This window comes from Poecilia formosa, unplaced genomic scaffold (genome assembly GCF_000485575.1).
Source record: "Poecilia formosa unplaced genomic scaffold, Poecilia_formosa-5.1.2 Scaffold34, whole genome shotgun sequence".
NCBI lineage: Eukaryota > Metazoa > Chordata > Actinopteri > Cyprinodontiformes > Poeciliidae > Poecilia > Poecilia formosa.
The window spans coordinates 2298712-2317498 of record NW_006799973.1 but is presented as its reverse complement, the minus strand read 5'-3'; the positions used below and the strand labels follow the sequence as shown (position 1 = coordinate 2317498).

The 18787-nt window shown below is 39.8% G+C and overlaps 1 protein-coding gene across 5 annotated transcripts in view; it reads right to left on the bottom strand.

Moving 5' to 3' along the window:
• Positions 1–18787, bottom strand: part of ddr1 (discoidin domain receptor tyrosine kinase 1) — an 85161-nt gene that overhangs the window by 32647 nt on the left and 33727 nt on the right. For all 5 annotated transcript variants that reach the window (XM_007550198.2, XM_016670524.1, XM_016670526.1 and 2 more), the window contains exons 3-6: positions 16801–16903; positions 7225–7300; positions 3133–3285; positions 1575–1722 (exon numbers count right to left, since the gene is read on the bottom strand). In XM_007550198.2, the coding sequence (XP_007550260.1) occupies positions 1575–1722; positions 3133–3285; positions 7225–7300; positions 16801–16903 (480 nt within the window). The remainder of the gene's footprint in view (positions 1–1574; positions 1723–3132; positions 3286–7224; positions 7301–16800; positions 16904–18787) is intronic.

Here is an 18787-nt window from a genome sequence, read left to right as displayed (position 1 = left end):
TGTTGCTAGCTCCATTGTTAGCGCCGTTGTTAGCTACTATACAGTTGTTAAACTTTGAGAGCGTTGTGTATGTTTTGTAAGCTACCTGAGATAGTAATACACGCTGGACCAGAGGCGACATGTCTGGCTCTTTCATTAAAATATTCCCCTCCTCCAGGTATGAGTTTATATATAAACACACAGGTACGGTTGCAAATTAGTTTATTAACTTTTGGAAAGCTTGTGAGTATATTTTTGACACTCCGTTGTTAGCTCTGTTGCTAGCTCCATTGTTAGCGCTGTTGTTAGCTACCATACAGTTGTTAAACTTTGAGATCATTGTGTATGTTTTGTAAGCTACCCGAGATAATAATAGCCAGGCGACGTGTCTGGCTCTTTCATTAAAATATCCCCCTTCTTCACGGCTTTTACGCCAGCATATAACTTAAATTGTGCTTTTATCAAATATATATCAAATATCAATGTGCAAACATCAAGTGGTTGCTATCAGAGGTTAGCGTAGGGCTGAAAAACGTATCACATGTTCTGACATTGCATTTTAGGCAATAAAATGTTATTTAAAATAGAGTAAAACCGTTTATTTTAATCTTTTAATGTATTTGAGAAGTTAAATAAAACCAATTATATCCAAGTAATTGTTAGAATAAATTGATAGAAAAATCAATTACTAACTTTGAGGCCCTACTCACAGGCGGTGCCAGAAATAGATGATTAGTGTTATGACCCGTCATTGGTCATAATGTTATGCCTCATCTGTGTGTTTTTGACCTTGCCCAGGCAGTCGCTTTCCAAGCAGTGAGCAGAATGAGGAGGTCATGTTGTTGGACCTGTTCATCCCTGGCATGCATTAACCCATAAAACCTCCCTGCTGTAACAAACAGCTGCTAATCAGGCTGGTCAGTGAGAGCAACAGCGGCTAACCTCTGCTATCCATAATAAACAACGCTTCACAGGGTGTTTACACTGCACCATGCTCTTCAGGCACATGAATGACTGTCTGAGGGTCGGGCAGCTTCTTTCTGAATGTTAAACAAACACTAGAAAGAGCAGTCACCTCTGTATACTGATTTGTGATTACATAATGTGTGGAAATAAAGCCTGACATTCATTAGATTCTGCATAATCTGTGGCCTGAAATTGAACCGAGTTGCTGCACCCCTGAGACCGCAGAGGATCTTTTTTTTTTTTGAGTGACGCTCTCCCTGAAGGCACGGAGCAGGAACCGGGTCTCACTGACGACTGTGATTTACAGAGCGCCCCGCTCCGTCTCTGGGAGGTGGATGGGGGCAGGAAAGGAGATGAACCAGTCATAAATACTCAGCGTTGTGCTTCACAAAAACCAACATCATTCATCAGGCTGTGGCTTCTTTTCTCTGGGCGAACCCCTCAGAGGCTGCACAAACACGTACTAGTAATCATTACCATCTGATATGAAATTAAATCTAAGAAGAAGGAAAACTCAGTCGCCTTCAACATAATCAAACTTATCAAGATCAAGCCGGCGTGCCTCAAATACGCACACCAGATGATAAGACAAGCAAAGAGTTGGTGTGCTTCTGTCACCACATACTTACCATTCCACACACAACCGTAGAGCTCCACCCGAAGGCAGACACTCATCACTCGGTCTGCCAGGGGGTAAAAGCGGACCATACGGGCAACAATCGGGGGGCCGAGGTCCTTCAGCACAATCTCATAGGTGTTCTCATTACCTGACACCACCTGGAGAGGGGACAAGCACAAATACTCAATTACATGCTGCACCACCCTGTTGGTTCCTTCCTGTTTGATCCTGCCTGGAGGCTCAGATGTTTTTATTCTGGGCAGCTTCCAGTTCTATCGATTTAGAAAATGTCTGGATGAAATTAACTTTTCATTTTAGTTTCCAAAAACATGAAAAATACTGATTTCAGAGAGAGAGGCCGCATTTGACACAATATAAACAGGTTTTAACCAGGTGGATGGATAGATGGATGGATGGACAATTAAGGAAATGAATGAATGGACAGAAGGATAGGGATAAATATACGGACAGATGGATGGAAAAATGAATGAGTAAATGAAAATATAGTTGGACAAATGGATAGATGAAAAAACTGACTGATGGGTGGAAGGAAAAATGAAAAGATATTTAGATGGATGGACTAATGGATGGAGGAAAAGAATGAGTGATGATGGGTGGGTGGATGAATGTATTAACTGGATGGATAGATGGACACAAATGCATGATGGATGGGACAAACCGAGGGATGGGTGGATGGATGGATAGAAAAAGACAGGATGGATAAAAGGTATACAGTTGAACTGATGGATGGATGAAAGGACAGACTGATGGATGCAAAGTCAGATGGATGGAGACAACTTGAGGGATGGAAGAATGGATGGATAGAAAAAGATGAATGAAAAGATAGACGGATAAAGTAATGGATAGATGAAAGAATGGGCAGACGGATAAAGTAATGGATAGATGAATGGATGGGCGGATGGATGGATGGATGGGCGGATGGATGGATGGATGGATGGATGGAGCAAATTAAGGGATGAGTTGATGGATAGAAAAAGACAAGATGAATGAAAAGACAGACAGATTGATGGATGGATGTCATTGAATCAATCTATTTTTGCTCCACAATCAGAAACTCTGCCAGGACCAGCTGCCTGGAGACACTTGGACATGTTGTCCCAGTCAGACAAATATAACTTCATGAACATGTCTGGAAATGCTGAGGACCTTCTGACCACTAAGATTGAGTTGAGATCAGACGACAACTGAAAGTGGAGAACAAAGTGAGTGACTCCGCGTCTAGACAGTGGTTAATGGGGGACTGAATTCCCAGAAACCCAGAGCAGGGCTTATCGGCAAGGAAAACACTTAACATGTGCCGAATGCTAAAAGTTAAGGTTTTCTTTGCACTTATCTCCACAACAACAACCAATGATTAGCTATAAATAAAACACTCAGGTAAAGAGCATTAATATTCAACAGCCTGAAGACACAGATCAATTTCTCTTCAATAGTTTAGTTCACCCTCGGGCTCCTTTTGGCATTTACTTTTTGCACTTGTGCACAGAGGTGTCCCTGTGTAATTAATGAAACACTTTCCTTAGATGGATGCATTTCTGCTGACTGACCTCTTGTCCCCAGCGGTCCTGCCAAGTGATCCATTTCTTTCCGTCTCTGGAGTAACGGAGCCGATAACTGCGGACAAACTCTTGGCCGTGACCATCAGCGTGCCGACCTTGGGTACCAACCAGAGCCACGAAGTGGAGTTTGTGGAGGTCGATCTACAGGAAATACATCAGTAACACAAGTGTCCCAGAACAAGTCATCTTTCAAAAACTTTACAGTCTAAAATAAGTAATTTATTATTTCTGTGTTTTCTTTCTTCTCCACCTGCTTCTTTTTAAAAGGTGACCTATTATGCTTCCTTGAACCGGTCAGCATAGGGTCTATGGGCTAAACAGAAAATTTTAATTACATTGTTTGCACAAAATCATTCTTATATGATGAGATAGATTTTTAGTCTGGTCAATTCTTCCCATTCTGAACTCCTTTCAGAATGAGCCATTTTATGGCCTCTTGTCACTTTAAATCTAAATAAGCTGCTGCTGACCATGGCTCCCAACTCAATGTTTACATTCACATGAAAATGGCTGCCAACTGGACAATTATTCAACCATACATTTTAGAAAAGCTGTAGAACAACTAACCAGAATGCAGCAAGTGAATGGTAAGTCATCAACAATTCACTTGTATTTTCCAGCAGCCATTGTACAGTAATAAAAGCAGCTGACCAAATGTGCTGGAGCACCGCTTGGGTTGCTAGGTTGGTTGCTATGCGAGAGGCTGGGCTTGCCACAGGTTGCTAGGTAACAGAATGGGCTTTGAAAGAGTTGCTAAGTGAGGGGCAGTGTCTGCCGATTTGTGACTTTATATTCTGAAGGTTTTTGAAACGGCTCGTTTGCCAGACGGTAAAAAACAATAACTTATTGCCAACAAACACCTGAGTGTTTTTTTTTTTTATGTGCTGAAGTATATACAAAAAGGTACAAAATCTGAATTTTGCAAAATACGTTCTTTTTGAAGTCACAGGTGAAACAGCATGCCTTGTTTTTCTGAAATATAGAACCTTAAAGCTGTCCAACTCTCCAAGTTTACAGATTTGTCTGACATCATAAAACAAATGTTTCCCATTTAAAAAGTAGATAGAGTTACAATGGATCAGCCAGAGGAATGCTCCCTCGGATTATGCTTTCAAACTTCGAGTATGGAAGGATTCTGGCTAAGCCGCTTTTCTGGTGAAAAACATGTACAGTGCCCTTTAAAAGTATCACATTTATTCATATTGGAGCAATAAAGCTAAATTTTTTTAGGGGACTTTATGTGACCTACCAACACAAAGTGATGCATAATTGTGAAGTGAAAGAAAAATAGTATTTCAAATCTTTCAAAAATAAAGTTACAGTCACAAGGTTGTGGCATTTTCCGGTATTTATCCTGAAACTAAAATTTTCACCCTTTCTTATTTATAGCTCGAGCTCAGTCAGGCTGGTACATCCATTCAAACATGGATATGCTTTGCTCTAAACGAGTACAGCACACTTTAATACACCAACAGCTTCACTAACTTGGTACGCTTGAAATAAGTCAAGTTACTTCCAGACAAGAAATCAGAGGTGGTTTTAACTCAATAATTTCTTAATATTAATGAAAAAGTACTAGCTTTTGACGTCACGCTCTCTAGAACTCCGGCCACACCGCCATGACGGACGTCAAAACAACCAATGCGATCTTTTAAAGCGAGTCTAAAAGCAGACATCTGTAGCCCAACATAGCGTCTATTTAGATGATTTCGCTTTAAAATGGACACAGGATGCTGCGCGGTCGGCTGCGCAAACAGAGAAGGATGCAAATCAAACTTGTAATTTTATTTTATAACTTTTAATGACAGAAGATGTGCGGCGATGACCAGCCGTGAATCATAAGGACTGTCAGCCCTCGATGTAATCGCGAATTTGCAGAGAACACTTTTTACAAGATAAGAAAACTAACGTTCATTTGCTTAATGAGTTAAATTAGAAAGATATCAAACATCACATTATACAGAAGGTGCGTCTCTAATCATTGGTAACCATGGAGACAGTGCAGCACCGTCATGTAGCCTAGCATGTATGAAAAAAAACTGGTTAACATCTCGTCTTTTGTAGGTTTTTATTGCTGCTCTGCTGTAAGGAGAAACGCCGATTATGACAGTGATATAAATCATGTGGAGCAAATTCAGGCTATGTCGGTAATTTGCGCAACACGTCAGGAGGGAGGAGGTACGGGTCGGTTTCTAAACTAGATTTTTAAAACTTTTGTAAGAACCGAGCCCCAACCAGGTGTGTTACGTTCTCAGATAAATTAGCTTGACCCGAACAAGTAATAGCCATGATGAATAAACTGACAAAAACATCTTTGCAAAACAATTTCAGTTGCTCTGCTCAATATCACTTCCGACGTCCATCATGGCGCCTCGAACGATTAAGTGGCTTAATTACAAACGGTCAATAATTAAAATAATCTGCCAGTGGGAAAAATGTCTTGTTTGCCTAATCTGCTTTAAACATCCCTGCTGCTTGTTCACTAATATTCTCTAGAAAATGTGCATCTTTTTCATTTCACATCAAGTTGTGAATTTACTTTAATTTTGTTTTAGCAACACGTCCTTCTAGAAGAATGAACAATGAGAAATACTGACTATGGTAGAATATTAAAAAATTGAACCCGAAATGCATGTTTCATCCTCTGCAGTCTAATATCAACAGGGTGACCATTTAACCAGATATATCCAAACAATCAATTAAAGTTAAATTATCCCTTCTGCACATCTAATCTAACACCAACTCTCAGTGATTGCTAAGGGAGCACATAACAATTAGTTAGCAATATTGCTTGGATTAAGTTGTAGGGTTTTTTTTATTTTTTTTACCTTGTAGCTACATTGGCCATTGGGGATTTGTAAAGCAGAACCAGCAAAATGTATAAAACACATGGTGGTTTTCCACCCACTATACAACAAGAAAACCTTTCTGCAGCAGTAGCTTCACTTCAGGGGAGAATTTTTTAAAAATTAAAGGGCAGGAAAGTCAGCTCACAAAACGCAGGTGAAGCCATTTATTTCCAATCCTGCAACGCCATAAAGGATTGCCACACATTACTGGTAATGAATAAATAAGATTTAACACTGTTTTACAAATAAGAGAGCGACCATGGAAAAACATAATCAACATCTTGAAATGACTGGTGCAATCAAGCAGTACTGAACAAAATGAAGCAAGATGTTTGAAAATGTAGTCAGGAAATTATATAAAACTCTTTAAAAGCAATCAGCTGTTCATTTAGGCAGCAACAATATTTGGAGAACACAGACAGATTGTTGTTTGTAGTTTGTAATGGTCATTATATACTGCACTAATCACCAAGATGCTGAATGTCAACTCAGCTTTAAACATAGCAACTACTATTATGGCAACTACTCTCTAGCACACAGTGCGACGCCACTTCTGCTCCTAATTCAAGTAATGACAGGCAGGAAAAGCTGATTGAACATATTTGTGATACATCTAACTATAGTTCTTAAATAAAATTTTAATTGGCTAACATCAGTGCTAAAATTGGCCACAAATATCTGATCTATGGATCTTTATTTCATAGTATTTACACAAGAAATGAAAGGAAAAATTACTTTTATGTAAAAACAGAAAAGCAAAAATTGTTCCTTCTGTTAAAATAATCTAACATATCAGTAATGAATGTTAATGTAACATTGTAAGATTTATTTAATGTCATTTTCACTTTGAGAATGAAGGATTAAAGTTTGACCATTTAAAAAATGGGATTTTATTTCTGAGTTGACTTTAATTCAAAGTCAAGAATGCAGCAAGTGGTTTCTGGATGGTAAGTCAACAAAACATCCAACAGTAAAACCAGCTGACCAAATATAATGGAGCTCTGCTTGGGTTGCTAGGTGACGGGCTGGGCTTGGCTGGGGTTGCTAGGTGACGGCACAGTGTCTGTTGATTTTGACTCAGGCAGGTTTTCGAAATGGCTGCTTTTCCAAAAATCATCAACTTATTGCCAAAACACAGCTGCGTGGTTTTTGTAAGCGCTTGAATCCCTTTGAATAATTGTTATTCTTCCCACAGATAAGCAAGGAACACTGAATAAACAGAGAAACTGACCTGAAGGTACTCTGACTCATTGGGGAAGACTGGTGCTGCTGGACACCACGCTCCATCCCCTTCTCCGGTGCTCAGCCTGAAAAACAGAAGATCGATTATTTTTTAAGTAAATAGTAAAACTCACTTTCAAGGCTGGTCCACCAAATTGAAACAAAAAAAAAAAGAGGCAAGCATACGAGTCCCTCCACTAAACCTAAAACCTCAGCGTTGGCAACGTGCGGAGGACTCAGCACAACCTTACATACATAATAATGACGATCAAAGATTCACAAAGTTGCAGCAGTGAATCTGACCAAGAAATGCACTGCAAGAAAGAGACTTGGATATGCACACTGACGAAAAGCACAGACAGCATCCAGCTCACGAAGAGGGGGAATAACATGGAAGAGTAAAACCTCCGAGATCTGGTGCTCACTGTCAGGACTGGATCTTCGCTGAGAGCTTTTATCGTGACCACACACATGCATCAAACATTTCCTCCCAGTGCGAACCCTCCCTCAATCCACCCGGAGGAGAGGAGCTTTTACCAGCACCACATATTGGCCACAAGGAGACCACAGCCTTGGCCGTGAATCTGCGAGGTTGGACCGGCCTTTTGGAGCAAACTTCCAGGCCACAACCACGCTCTGACCGCTTCGGGGGCCTCTCCGAAAACAAAAGCTGCTGCGGCGACCACTAAAACAAATCACAAGATCAACTCGGTTAAACTGACGGTGACGTTGGGATTTAAAAATCAACCTCTTCCCCTGTCTGCCCGTGGGTGAGCTCATACAACTGGGAGCTGGGATTAAATCAACACATTAGCGGTCCACCCAGAGTCCTGTGACGGAGGAGGAAGGAGAAATGCAGCCGGGCTCACTTTGGACCCGAATGCACCAGCCTGCTCTGTTTAGTTAAATATCTTCTGCAAATGCTAAATTCTCCAATTTTCTTCACTCCATCGTATCCAATATGCTATATAATTTTTCAGGGGACGAGAAATATGGTCCATTAAACCTTGAAAGCTGATTCATCCCCAGTTTATAGCGCAGCAGTGCAGCAGTGCACCTTTCACTCATTTTCTGTTTTACTTTATGTTCGCAGCTCGGCCTGTTTTCCCTCTCAGGGTCTCCCTAATGTGCCTTAAAAACAGCTTGAGCTAACAATCACTTCCACATGGTTAGACACTGGGCCAAGAGACCCAACCGGCCCGAACACATGATCCTGCAGAAAGCTCCAACACGTGGTTGTAGCGTGTTAGGGGTTTAACTGGGCTCTCGCGGATCTGAGCAGACGAGGTGGTAATACAATTAGCAAATGGGTTTCATGAAGGCACACGCAATTATCTCCTGCCGAAATTTAATAGACTTCAGAAACATTAGCTTTTTTCTTTAGCGTGGTGCCAGCGGACTGAAAATAAGCTCTGCAGACAAACACATTAGTCTGAAGAAGGGCTTGATTTACATTTTGCACAGGTTAGGAGCAAACAGCTACGGCAGATGCATAATTATGAGACAAATTGTATTCCTCATTAAATTGTTTAACAGAGACTACAATCGGTCAGCCTATGAACATCAAAGCTGAATGTTTAACTAGAGTATAAAACCTCAAAGGTAAAAATTGTCCCTAATTATTTTGTTTTCCTACAAAAAATGTGAGATGTATGTCAATATACATGTAGATCATATTTTAATAAACACTGATGTTCTGTGAAAAGAAGTGGTAAAAAGATATGGACCTTGCAAAACGTTCACAGCACAACTCCAAATTTCAGTGTTTTACTGAGATTATATGTATAGATTATACACAAAGTAAATGACTGAAGAGGAATGAAAATGATGCACAAGTTGTAAAATATTTAAGAATTAAACAATTGATATGCGTTTGTTTTCAACCCCATAAGCCACCACTGGGGGTACGCATCTCACAGCTTCACTGTCTGAATGTTATGACCGTTCTTTGCAAAAGAGCTCAAATTCAGTCAGATATCTTTGCATTACTGGAAGTAGAACATTTATCCCAGTTTGATGTTTTTAGCAGCTTCTTGCAGGTTTTCTTCCATCTTTGCTCTAAATTTAACTCCATCCATCCTCCCATGGACCCAGCGTGATGCTAGCTGTTCGCTTTAGCTTTGAAGACCAACTAATCTGGATTAATACTAAAAGAAGATGCCAAGATAAGCACGACTTTGAAAAGCATTAAAATAACCTCCTGCACAACCAACAAGAATGCATAAAATGGTTTCTGATTGATAAGTCGACAACAAAGCACTTGTCTTGTCCTGCAGCCATTGTGCAGCACATACAGCGTTAAAACTAGCAGACCAAATGTTCTGGAGCTCAGCTTGGCTTGCTAATGGGTCTGGATTTGACCGGGGTTGCCAGGCAACGGTGCAGTGTCCATCGAATGTGACTAAATCTGGAGGTTTTTGAAACGGCTAATTTTTCAGACACTAAAAAGATTAACTTACTGCCAGAAAATGGCTGGATGTTTTTTTATGCACTTGGGCTGCTTTTAGAAGCAGTTGAGTCTTAAATTGAAGTACAAAAAGCTGCAAAATGTGAATTTTGCATAATAGCTGCCCTTTAAAAAACGTTTTCACAGAGTTTTATCAGTCTGCCTCCCCATTAACCTTTTTCTTTAAGAGGCCAACAAGTTCTCAGCAGGATGTCAGTCAGGTGAGGAGTTTTCTCAGGTCATTTGTCGGCCATCTTTCAGGCCTCGGCTAGCAGAGCATGTGATGGAGTGTGGGTCCATGTGATGCAGCAGTGACCCACATAAAGCATGAGACCTCAACACACACTGCAAACCTCCTCCTGTTAAAACTGTCTGAGAAAAGCATTTTCCAGCAGAGTGTGGAAGTGATTTTCTTATTCGCTCTGAAAAGCTCCAACTGGCTCGTCCTCAATGGTAGCAGCCCGTGTCGGTACTCCACCATCCTGCCAACGCTTACCGCCGCCTTATGCTTTCTGGTTATCAACACTGGCTCATCCTTCGCCTGCAAAGACTCATTTTATCTTCCTGGAAAAGCTGGCAAAACAATTTCATCAACCTCAAAGTGGGCTGCATCGCTCCTCAACCTTGAGCTTTGTGCTACGTCATCCGACTGCTTCATTCAGGCAACTTTATTGCAGTAACTCTATCCAAATAAAGTTATTGTGGGAGTTGGTGATTTTTTAAGAGGAGAGCCTCAATCATTCTTTATTACTTTCTTAACTTCCAATTATGTGTCTTTACTAACTCTAGTTTGTGATTACGGCGCTGAGAATGAGCGACTCCAGGCCCAGCACAAAACGCAGGTCCATCAAGTCGAGGGCGATGGGAAATGTTGCAGCACTGGGGCCAGAATCCCCAAGTTGAAACAATTTAGGGGCGTTTTCTTTTTTTTACTCCAATTAGAAATGCATAAACAGTGTTACTCTGAATTATTACCTGCACAAAAATAAATTATACAGCCAATACTTTAAAGAAACAAACATTTGCCTTAATGTTTATGGTTATTTAACTTTTTGGGCCAATTATTTCTTATTTCGCTGGACTATAAATGGTTTTAGTTCATTTCCAGCAACAAAACTGAGAATTTCCTTTTAAATCCTCTGCTCTTTAGCCAAGTATAATGGATGGGTGTGCCCAAGTGTGTTTTGGGGTAAAAAAGTCACTGGATATTTGCAGCATGACTTTCTATTTCTAAAAAAAAGGCAAATAAAAGAAAATCCTTTGTGTTGCACGCAACATTTTCTGCCTTAGATATAAAACCGATGACACAAAGTGTCCATCTGCATTGGCTTCACATGCAAGACGACCAAATATTTACCATTTTTGAACCACACAAAGTTGTTACAAAGGTCAGAAATGGCCCCCGGGCCACACTTTGGACATCCCCGGATTAGCGCGCGCCCCCCAACTTAGGAGTGAAACTTTCCCAAACACACAAGCTTAAGCATCAGGAGATCTTATGTGCCAGATTGTGAAGGAAATGGACAGAGAAAAAATGAAAAAATGACAGCCAAGGACCGAGCTGAAGCTCCTGATTTTCTGTTCCATCTGATGACGATGTTCGCATTTGGATGTTATGGTTGCTGGTGCCAGACAGGCTGGTGTGAGCATTTCAGAAACTGCTCATCTCTTTGATTATAGAGAATGTTTTTAAAAAAAAAAAAAAAAAAAAAAGAAAAGGTATCCACCGAGCAGCTGATGTCTTGTTAATGTCAGACTGGTTTGAAATGACAGGATGGGAACAGTAGCTCAAACAACCATGTAGAGGCAGATGGTTTACAGCGGCAGACGGTCACACCGGGAGCCACTCCTGTCCGCTGAAAAGACCAAAATGAGGCGACGACTCCCACTGGCTCACCAGCATCATCCACTGCGTCAACGGTTCAGGCTGGCGATGGGAGAACGGAGTACAGAGTATTTTCTTACTCAAACTTCAGGCTTCTTACTATGAACTTGGCCTGATATAATATTTTGCTCAATGATAAATTGTCCCAGAAATTATTGTGATAAACGATATTATCATTTTGAGACCATTTTCATCTATTGTTAATGGGAATGGAATGATAATGCAAGTTAAGACTAATGGACTTCAAAAATACCTTTTGGAGCCAAAAGGGAAATGAAATCATTAATTAAAATTCTTCAGAGTGTTTGTAGATGGTGATGGCTGCTGACAGGAAAGATCTCTTGTAGCAGTCAGTGTTACAGCTAATTTGAAAAAGCTTCTGATTGACACCGATTAGACGCCTTATGTCTTCAATCACTCATGAAGCAAAACAAAACACAACCAACAGCAATAAATAAAAAGGAAATAAAAGCACAAAACCATAAATAAAATGGATTATGAATTCTGTGAACAAAATGACCCCTTGAAAAATATTAAATCAGAATAGAAATGATCATAATCATTTTAATTTATTATACTATTAGTTGATTAATTATTTGCTTAATGCACCTGGCTTACTACCAACAGAGTCTAATTTCAAAACGCCACAATCATCTCCATCCATTCATGACAACAGTGCCTCCATTTTCCCATCTCCACTTCCAGCAGGATATTGACCCATGAAACAAAACTCAATCTCAAACTGGTTTCTTCAACGTTAGATTTTCTGAAAAAAAAAAAAAAGGGGCCTTGAAATCTACTTTCACATAGCAGGTCTTGATTTTTTATTTTTTCCTGGTTGTTCATACCACCAATTAAACTTCATTAAAATGAGACTCCTGTGTGAACAGAAGAAGAAGAATGCTAACATCGCATAGCAGCGTAATGTTTGCAGAGCAGCTGCTTATGGATGGATTCTGAAGCTTATTCAGCAATGGGAGCCGACGGCATCATTACAAGATCAGAACAACATGAAATAAGTGAATAAAAATAAAGCACAACTAATGGAAATGGCCCTTTATGGAGCTTTAGCATAAACTTCTGTAGGGGAGTCTGTTCAGACAAAGCCTGGTGGGACAGTGATGGGATTCAGTGACAGAGACTTTGTTCATAATTACATAATTATAATTTTCAGTCGTTGTTTGCGTCCCGATTTACAGCGTCTGGATTTTTCTGGTCTCACATCAATCAATGGCTTAAAAGTCATTTGAAAACAATCAGACACGTATCCAATTTAGTACCACAAATGGATCTGATTTAATCGAGGCTGAAAAGATCAGACCTGTTCTGTTCAGACTGAAGGAAAAGCTCAATAGAAGTTATATTTGGGGGGAAAAATGTTCATTTGGGTTGAATCTGTACGGCTCCTCTGGGATGTGGGCAAACGAGAGATTCACATCGTGGAGTCGACAAATCAGCCGCATCTCTCTGGAGACTTTATCAACTGTTGATCTCATTATGAATCAAAATCCAAGAGGAATTTTTCAGACATCTTGTTCAATCGAAGCTCCATAAAGGAGGTCAAACCTGGAACCAGCAAGTTGTACTTCATAGTATAGTTACAGGAACATAAAATCATAAAAGAGTCCAGCACCGGTAAACATGTACATGGTTTCTAAGTGACTTACAGGATGTGTATTTACTTCTAATTTGATAGGAACCAACTAAAAATGACCTTTTTTCAGATTGTTGGATAAATCGTTTCTTATTCAAGCTCTTATGAAACCGTGCCACTGAAGACCCACAATGACTGCTGCAGTTCTCATCACTCATCTTTCCAGCTGCTGCATCTGATGGAAAGCTAAAAGTTGCATCATCACAGTAAAACCGTCACAAGAAACCCTTTATTCAAGGTGGAGCAGACATTTTCAAGATGGATTGGGGCTTCAGAAAATCTTGGGATTACAGAGTTTTATATATGAATAAATTTGTGTCTCTATGCATCAGTGTTTGGGGGGATTTGTCCGTTTTATGCATGTGCGCATGAATGAGCGCATAAATACATTTCTGTAAATTCACCTGAAAAATGCATCTAACCTGGAAAATGTCGACACTTTAATCCTTTATCGTATATCGTCATCTGATCATCTATTCACCTCAACGTGCTACAACCTCAACTTGTGGCATTGCTCTAATTAAACTTTTATTTGCAGAGGCGTAATTAAGCTTTCTGTCATTTTTAAGTTTTACTTTTTGAACTGATCCAACTTAAATAGAGATTTGAAGCTCAGCCTAATAAGCAGGTGTTCACCTCTTCAGGCATCAACCCTCTCATTACAGAGCTGCACTAAAAATACCCGATTACGAACATGCCTTCAATTTAATATAATTCTGAACCAAAACTCGCAACTTTGAGCATCAGAACAGCATCATCACTCCAGCTTATCCAGGAATTATGCATGCAGCACATTGTGGGGACAGAAGGGTGAAGGCAGTGTTTGTTGTGTTGCAAAGTGTGTGTGCAGAGGTTAATGTTTAATGATTGCTGTTGTGGTTTTTAATGAAGTCTCTTAATTCAAAAACAGTTTTACTCTCACCTGAACGTGATTTCCAGCATAAATCAGATGTGGGCAGCAGCCCAGACTCAGAACTGGTAGCGAAGCATTTAATCCTCCCTATCAAGTCTCAGCCAGAGCAGCTATTCAGAGTGGTGATTATATGTTCTTTATAAAGAGCTCTTTCAAAGGCAGGCTTTTAAAAGTGGGAAAGTAGACCAAGTGAAAAGAACCTGTGGATTTGGAGACCAGAACAATAGACATGCTGAGTCTACTCCAAATATTTTCACCCCAAATCACAAATTTGAGAACATATTTTAACCCGGAAGTTCATCTCTGGAGGAAATGAAGACTCCACTGCACTGAAGCCTGGTTTACTGATTTCTGAACTCTTCCTGAGTAAAAGCATCACTATTGAAGTTCCTAAATTAACATCAACTTGTTTTCTTTGCATTATTTGAGGTCTGAAATCACTGCATCTTTTTTCATTATTTTGACTATTTCTCGTTTTCTGCAAATAAATACATTTTTGCTGTGAATTTCAGAGGCAGTGATATTCATTTTACTCAAACATATTCCTATAAAGAGTAAAATCAGAGAGATTGATCATTTTACTCTTAATTTTTTCCAGAGCTTTATATGTCAAAACTTTGATGTCATCTACTGCATTTTACCACATCAACTTCAGCTCAGGATTGATTTCAGTTGTGTTGCACAGAAATCCAATTGCCATTTCTGCTGCATGAAAAGAAAATTCCTTCAAAAATATGGCAAAAAAAAAAAAAGTACTTAAATGAAGGATGAGCCTTGCCCTAAATATTACACACCGTTAGTTCTGCTCAGCAGACAGAAAATCAATCAACGGGAATTTATTCATCTAAATCCGAGCAAATTGGAAAGACATGCCAATCTGAAGTGGAAGAGAAAGGATACCTGCTTTTCATTTTTACTTTTAACAAATACAAATCTCAAAAGTGCAGCATGCATTTGTACTGGGTTCCCCTGAGGCAATACTTTATAAAGTCACAGCTACAAGTCTGGGCCGTGAGCCTCGGCTTTGCTCTCAGGTCGTCGTTTCTCGGGCTACGTTCTCACAGCAGGTCTTGATGCTTAATTACAATTTTTTGCTGATTACTTTTTCTGTGTGGTCATTCATACTACTATTTAAATGCAACTGCAAACAGACTTCTGTGTGAAATGTTTATGACCCCAGAAGAAGAGCGAAGTAATAATGGACGGAGCCGTTTATGGATCGATTTTAAAGTTGCGGAGCAATGGGAGCTGGCTGTCACAAGATCATAACTAGCCGTTGTTTATGTCCGGATTTACCGTCTCCGTCTTCTTCTGGTGCAGAATTATGATGCATGTCATCGATGACGTGGCGCCGTCTGCCTGGCCAAGCAGATGGTGAATGTAACATGACCGCTGTGACGGCAGACGTTTAGAAAGCTATTGAAGAATCACCCGAAATCTGATTTATCTGTGGGGTGAAAAGATCGGAACTGGGCCGATTAATGTAAAAAAGTTTGATATATGAGAAAATCTGATTTGGGTTGAATTTGTTGCTGTGTGAAAGTGAAACTGTGTGATGCTGCAATCACCACATTTCCATTTTACATGGCGTTTTGTGTGCAAGTCAGATTGTAGAACTTTGGTCTCATCTGACCAGAAAACCTTCTTCCACATGCTTTTTGTGTCACATGCAGCTTTTAGCAACGTGCAAAGGGAATTCCTCTGTTTCAACAGCTGTTTGTTTGTCGTTGTTGGTCCAGAAGTGCCAGATTTGTGGAGAATAAACAATAGATCCTCCTGCCTGAGTTGTGGATCTCTGCTGCTCCTCCAGAGTTACCAACCGTTAATCAATTAAAGGCTTACTTTGTGTTATGAGAATAAAGGGGACGGAATAAAATTACATGCTGCATTTTTCAGATTTCTACATGTAAAAATGTTTAGAAAACCTTCGTAATTTTTCTTCCACTTCACACTGAAGACACATGAAAAAGCTGAAAGTTGAAAGAAATGTGCAACAAGTGCAGTTTTCATCCAACGACTCAAAAAAAACAAACAAGAAATCTGAATGATTTCTGTAACTATTTCAATAAGTCACAGTAAAAAGAGCGAAAAAGAAAAAGCTCTACTGAACATTGAGCTGGAAGCACAAGCACAGCTCCCAATTCAATGCTCATCTTTAAATTTTGCCCCATTGATTAACAATCACAAGGACTTTAACCTGTGTGTCATCATCACCAGCCAGTTTGCTGTTCTTCAGATAGTGGCTTCTCTTTCTCTAGCAGCAGAAAATGTGTGTGCAGATTTGTCTGAATAAGAATAGTGATCTCCTGTGACTAACAAATTCCTCGTTTGACTGCTTGCACACGCGCTGTCTGCACTGTGATGGTTCAGGAAAACTACATGTACCATTACAGCCCCAGTGTTTAATCACTGTGTGCAGTCTGGGTGGTCCCATAATTCACCGCAGCAGGCGTCCTGCAACCTGGCCTGTACCCTCATGAACTGATCCTAATGGCAAAGCTTGTGTTGAACAGCCAAGCAGATGGTGCGTCTTCGCAGCTTGCTAAGGCTATTGATGCTTAAATGACTGAAAGTTGCAGAATTTTTACAAAACCTTTGTGCAAATGGAAAATTACCTCTCCAAAAACAGTAATTTCATCTGCAATGTTCACCCGCCACCCTCGCGTACAAACTAAAACATTTTCCCACCTTCCATGTTTGGCCTCTGTGGAGTCGGACCAGGCGCTGGAGGCGGTGATGTCAGAGTCTGGGATGGTGCCATCCTCCATCCCCAGGGCGTAGCGACACTGAGCTGGAAGGGGAAGGATTGAGGGAAGCAGAGAAGACAGACACGGGATGAAGATATGAGCAAAACTCTCATCTGTCCAGAAGAAACTTAATATTTTCACTGGAGTTGTCAGGGGCCATCATTCGTCACGGAGCGTAACATTGTTATGTCATCTCTGGGAAAACATCCGGGCTTGATGCATCGTAGCCAAAACAGACGGCGAGTGCAGGGAGAGTTGCAGGAGACGGCTCCTTTAGCTGTCGTTTGCTACACAAAACACAAAAGTCACACTTTCCAGATACATTATGAACTCGGTTGACATTTAATTCCCATATCTGCTGCAGTGTTGAGGGGTTTCAAGATTAAATTAAGCCGCAGCCCATAAAAATAATCATTTTTTTTTCCCTTCACAGAATTCAGCAACAAAACTCAGATTGTGACGAGCGCTGGGCTTAGTTTCAATATTTCCATCTCTGCAAAGGTTTTTCTCCAGACACACCAACATCTAGTCCGAGTTTCTGAACATGTTTGGGTCAAACATTCATAAATATTACAGGTTTCCTGTAGTTTGTGCAGATGGACTTTGTACCTCAAAGAGTTAGTTTAAAAAATTAGCTCTAATGAATGAACAAAGGTCACAAATGTTTTAAGTCAGATTTGTTTCAACTATACGTCAAATAAAAACAGCAACAGTATCTTTTTTTTTAGAAATCTTTTTTCTTTTAGATGCTTTGTGGAAAAACTAGTTTCAGAAGATCCACCAAGAAATCATCTTGTGATGAGAATCAGTCCGGGTTTTGATCGGACCAGCTATTTAGAAAAATGATCAAAAGCCTGAACAGAAAACAGACCACATTGTATACTCCGAGTTGAATCAACACTCTTCAGTGTGGATGCTATTATTGAGAGATTTGATATTTGCTTCCAGCATCAGAGTCAGTGGTTTAAAAAATAAAAAATAAAAAATTTACTTTTCTGTGCTTCATTTTAAAGATCATTTAGTTGAGACATTTGTAGGTTATTCAGGTTGTGAGAGAACAAGAATTTAAACAGATAATAAGAAGGTTAGATGGAGAACTACTTCTGTTTGTTTTAGAGTTTCCAGCTTTTGCATTTGAAAATGTGCCAACCCTTTGCAAGACAGCTAAAGGAAGGATTTATGTTCTTTAGGACATCCAAATGGAAAACTATTAAAAATAAGAGACTGAAAATGGTTTAAAATGTGAAATCTTTTTATCTTTGTTTTAAAATAATAGTAAATCCCTTCATAAAAAAAGACCTGACAACTATCACGCAGCTGAAAGACATAATCTCTGCTGCGAGTGTAAATCATTTCTGAGTTGTAAGTAAGAAAGCTTATTGATAAAACACCATGCAAAGCCACAAAGCACTGCACGCATATAAATCACATTTTAGTTATGCATTGCATAAAAATAATGAAAAGCCTGGAAGAACAAAACGTTTTTCAGCCGTTTTTAAAACATTTAGTCAGCAAAATGAAAACATGTTCCACAGGTTAGGAGCCACAGACGCCGTCACCCTGAGTCCACGTTCACACAGCAGGTCTGGATCCTGTATTCTGATTTTTGCTGAAAATATAAAGTTTTTGTGCCTCGTTGTTCATTCTGCTAATTAAACCCCAATCAGACTTATGTGTGAACATTTTATGTACCTGATGAACGTTAACGTCACAGAGCAGCAATTTGTTTACGAAAGATGGAGACGTTTATGGATCAGTTTTAAAGTCCATTCAGCCAACAAGATCAAAACACGAAGAAAGCACAACTAATAGAAATGGCCTTTTGTATTAATGGAGCATTAGCGCCAGCTTCTGACTGGTGTGACGCGCTTCACTGACTGGCTTCCTTCATAAGTTCATAATCATAATTTTCAGCCATTATTTCCTTC